Consider the following 5,154-nt stretch of genomic DNA (forward strand, 5'->3'; position numbering starts at 1 on the left):
CATCACATGAGTCAGTTTATAAATTACTTAATATTAATATTCATATTTTAATATTCAATATTCCGTATGTAATTACTGATATAAAATCAACGTGTTCATACGTTTCTCTGTTTTGTAGGTGAGTATATCGGGTCGGAACCCGCATTACCGTATTTAAATCCTGAACTTGATGGTAAAAAACTTCTGGTCGGTGCAAATTTCGCTTCGGCTGGTGTTGGAATACTCAATGACACCGGGTTTCAGTTTGTAAGTTATAAACATAATTGGTTCTTAACTTCGAATAAATTCGTAATTATATTATATTAAACACTGAAATGAAATGTAATTTGTAACCGATACACGTACATAAAAATAGATAAATATCAGATAAAATCAATGATTATCAATGATTTATTAAATATGAATGTTAGTTACAAATATTTCGACTTAAATTATAGGGCCACACGCCCACACGTTAATAAAATTATGGTATTTTTATACTACTTTTAATTTAATTTATTTAAATAGTAATAAAATTAAAACAAATTAATTGTCCGAAATATACATTAAAATATTTCTCGGTTTAAATTTAAAAGAATTTACAATTTTGAGTTTTCCATTTTACCATATTACAGCTTTCATTTCAACTAGGTCGGGCCCGCCCGCGCGAGGCAGCAGGGCCTTTCGGCTTGTGTATTCATATTTAACGTAGCATTGTGTATTTACAGAGGGGAAAACGGCTCATGTCTTAAGCGTCGTTTTAAATGTCGTTGTCTTAAACGTTTTTTAAAAAGTGTCCGTTTCGAACGTAGTTAGTTGCGTTTTGTTCATAAATTTTTTTCGAGTGCAACAGTGTTGTCGGAAAAATTTAGCTTGCGACGAACAGAAAGATACGGGCTGTCGTTGTGTTAAACGTTTTTCTAAAAGTCTCCGTTTCGCGTATAGTTAGTCCCGTTGGTTCGTGAGACCTATTCAAGTTGAACGGTGGTCTCGAAAAAATTTAGCTCGCACCGAACGAGAAGATAGGACCCGTTAAAAATTCAGGTGGAGTTAGTTTCTTTTATTTTAATAAAATTATATAATTACGTTTTTTACCCCTGTAAAAGTGTAAATTCGAAGGGTCGTTGTGTAAAGTAAGTTGAAGTTGAGGAACCGGGTGTAGTGTTAACGCGAACACAAAACTACATTCTAAAACAACTAAAACTACACATTTCCATCATGAGTTTTAGTTTATAAAGGTTAATAATTTAGTTAAGTCATTCATGTAACATTCAAGTTTTAACAAAAATGAATATATGTTTGATTTTCACCATATTTTGTTTATATAGTTATGTGACTTCCATATATATATTTATAGCATTTTAATTTGAAATGTTAATGTTATAATCCAGTTGAACGTATTGAGAATGCCATTACAACTTCAGTACTTCAAAGAGTACCAACAGAGATTGGGAAAAGTGATCGGCGAAAAACGAGCAAAGGAGCACGTAAACAAGGCATTGGTCCTTGTTTCGTTGGGTGGTAACGATTTCGTCAACAACTATTTCTTGTTCCCGGGCTCGGCTAGGTCGCAATCAATTAGTCTTTCTGATTTTGTCAAATTTGTTATATCCGAATATCGAAAGATCTTGAAGGTATCGATCGATTTACCGCATATAATTTGTTCCCAAATTTGTTCAATATATTATACTCAACTAGTTAGCATCTATGGAGATGACATTTAAGTATATAGAAAGGTAAAAAATTGTGGTTAAAATTGATAAAAGGGATTTTTTTTTATTGCATAATGACATGTTTAGTACAATAGTTTAACACAAATCAACAATTTATGATGTAGACACACTATGAAATGGGAGCGAGGAAGGTGATGGTGCTGGGTACCGGACCAATGGGTTGTGCACCAGCCGAACGGGCTCAACACAGTTTAAACGGTGAGTGTGCCCAAAACCTACAAGCTGCAGCCGCTTTGTACGAGCCAGAGCTCACCAAATTGGTTCAAGACCTTAATGCCGAATATAAGCAAAATGTTTTTGTTGCTGCCAACACCAAACTAATGCACCATGATATGATCTCTGATCCTAAAGCATTTGGTAAGAATCATCACAATATCTTAATATAAAGCTAATTTTTTCTTATTAGTTGAGATTATGATGAACTCATATTAATGGATGATGATGGTGATTATGTAGGTTTTGTATCGTCGAATACAGCTTGTTGTGGACAAGGACCATATAACGGGTTGGGTTTTTGCACTTCAGGTTCAAACTTGTGCAAAAATAGAAACGAATATGTATTTTGGGACGCTTTTCATCCTACTGAACGAGCAAACAGGTTGATTGTACAACAAATGATGAAAGGTACAGAAGAGTACATGAAACCGATGAACCTTAGTGTCATGTTGTCCATTGATTCGCATATGTGATCTTGTATCGCATGAACTAAAAGGAAGAATGTAACTTGATTTCAAGTGTTATTATATGAGAAGTACTAATTATGTGTTCAATCTATTTTTTACCCAGGGCGGATCCAGGATTTGCAGTCACTGGTGTCACCGGTTAAAACCCAAAAAAATTTCTACTAGATGTTTTATTTCTATGGTGTCACTCATACAAAATTTACACTATCCACTGGTATCACTAGTTAAAAACCCCAAAATTTTTTCACTACATCGCGTATTTCAGTGGTGTCCCGTGACACCACACTCAACACACTAGGTCCGCTAAAGTAACTAACATTAAAAGAAAACATTTTCATCAATAGATGAAAAACACAAACAAAGATACGAATGAAACAAAAGTGTCATAAGGCTCGAAGACCGTAAATGAACCCTAATACTAACCATAGAGCAAAAACTAAGTCCAAGCTTTAATTAACTCGATCACTAAACCGATCCCGTATCATAGTCTAAAACAAGAACCAAAAAAATAAACCACATATAACTAATAATGACAAACAACATAAAAGCAATGAGCCGAACACAAACTATCTGACAGCCTTTTTACCTTTCCGAATTTTATGATTGGCTTAATAACTACATTGTCCACCTTCAATCGATTAAATAACTTGCCCGCCTGATTTTTAATCTCATAAGATGAAACCTTTGTCGAAGAACAACCAATCCGAGCTAATACCCGGCACCGGAGTAGGGAGCAAACATTCCTTTTAAAGACCCAACAAAAACCAACGTTCTTATCCACTTCAACACCACATACGTCATCCGGGGTCGCCAAATTCTTCATAACCCGCTCTTAAAGTCATTTTACCTAGGTCACAAACCGCAAATCCTTGAAAGAAGTCATTCTCAATTATATTTTCCACATCATCTTCATCCATAAGCACGTACGACCCTTATCCTTGCTCTTACCATGCTTTGCACAGGGACCCAGTGGACAGTCGTTAACGATTTGCTCTTTAAAAGAGGACTCAGCCGGACATGTAGTAATCGAGGGAGTAGCAACGGATTGTTGCAGGCCAAAATCTATAGCATCGACAACATGAACCTCAACACAATTGTTAAATAGATCCCGATCTTCTTGAACCTGAATTGGCGAGTTAGTAAACACATCAACATCAAAACTACCAGACTTTGAACCTGAGCCGTCAATATCTTGCACATGTTGTACACCCACATCATCATTCACAATATAATTCACCTTATTTTCAATATCACTATCTTGACCATTTTTTTGGGCAACAACCGCCTTCTCAATCACTAAAGCATCTTGCACATTGTTGACTTGTTTATCGTAAAAAGGATGTCCTGCCATAACAATTTCGAAGCATCATTAAACCAATTGACTACCACGTGTGATGGGTGCACCTCGTTTCCCTATAAATTAACGTTCAAAAAATGCTCATCTTTAATATCAACTTCAACGGAATCGTGAACATGCTTAGCACATCCTATCTTAATAAAAGCAAACGATGATCTAACACTACCAAGTTTCGATGTAGATTTAGCCAATGAAACAACGTCACTAAAAAGATAGGCAACCTTCATAATATTACAATCGGAAACATGTGTAACTGAAATGCCAACAATTTCAATCCAAATAAATCAAAAAAAAAAATGCGAGCAAAGTCCTTGAAGGGCGAGATCAAAACGAAGTCATCCCAATCCACATTCACAACAGAATCAAATCCTATTCGGTATGCACAAACCAAAATGCACCCGAATCTACCCATCCTGATAACCCGACTGGCCACAACTTTGTGTTTGACAATAAATGCTTGGAACTTCAAATCAGAGAAAGGTACCACATCTACAACCAAAACACTAAGATCCAAAGCACCTAAAACAACATAATTCGAAAAAAACTTACAACGTAATCTAGATGTTGTAGGATTGAGAATGTTACATGCGAACATCCTATTTCCCCCGACAAATCGGCCAACCAGCATATAAGGGGCATCCAAACAATTTAGAATCATTCATCGAACAGACAACAACGGAAGCACATAAAGGACTGAAGAACGTCACGAAAGAATATCTTCTAGCTGGCCAAAATTTGATTTCCGATATCGATCCAAACTTACCGAAATGTCCCGTTTTTATTGATTAAAAACGTTCCATATTAATTGATTTCGTTGCGAGGTTTTGACCTCTATATGAGACGTTTTTCAAAGACTGCATTCATTTTTAAAACAAACCATAACCTTTATTTCATAGATAAAGGTTTTAAAAAGCTTTACGTAGATTATCAAATAATGATAATCTAAAATATCCTGTTTACACACGACCATTACATAATGGTTTACAATACAAATATGTTACAACAAAATAAGTTTCTTGAATGCAGTTTTTACACAATATCATACAAGCATGGACTCCAAATCTCGTCCTTATTTAAGTATGCGACAGCGGAAGCTCTTAATAATCACCTGAGAATAAACATGCTTAAAACGTCAACAAAAATGTTGGTGAGTTATAGGTTTAACCTATATATATCAAATCATAATAATAGACCACAAAATTTCATATTTCCATACACAACCCATACATAGAGATAAAAATCATTCATATGGTGAACACCTGGTAACCGACATTAACAAGATGCATATATAAGAATATCCCCATCATTCCGGGACACCCTTCGGATATGATATAAATTTCGAAGTACTAAAGCATCCGGTACTTTGGATGGGGTTTGTTAGGCCCAATAGATCTATCTTTAG

The 5,154-nt window shown here is 35.3% G+C and overlaps 1 protein-coding gene across 1 annotated transcript in view; it reads left to right on the forward strand.

The window, feature by feature from the left end:
- Positions 1 to 2,401, forward strand: part of LOC139868939 (GDSL esterase/lipase At5g33370-like) — a 2,887-nt gene extending 486 nt beyond the window's left edge. The window contains exons 2-5 of the mRNA XM_071857271.1: positions 119 to 246; positions 1,371 to 1,613; positions 1,817 to 2,069; positions 2,169 to 2,401. Coding sequence (XP_071713372.1) covers positions 119 to 246; positions 1,371 to 1,613; positions 1,817 to 2,069; positions 2,169 to 2,401 — 857 coding nt within the window. The remainder of the gene's footprint in view (positions 1 to 118; positions 247 to 1,370; positions 1,614 to 1,816; positions 2,070 to 2,168) is intronic.
- The last annotated feature ends 2,753 nt before the right edge of the window (positions 2,402 to 5,154 follow it).

Source organism: Rutidosis leptorrhynchoides, chromosome 9, assembly GCF_046630445.1.
Source record: "Rutidosis leptorrhynchoides isolate AG116_Rl617_1_P2 chromosome 9, CSIRO_AGI_Rlap_v1, whole genome shotgun sequence".
Lineage (NCBI taxonomy): Eukaryota > Viridiplantae > Streptophyta > Magnoliopsida > Asterales > Asteraceae > Rutidosis > Rutidosis leptorrhynchoides.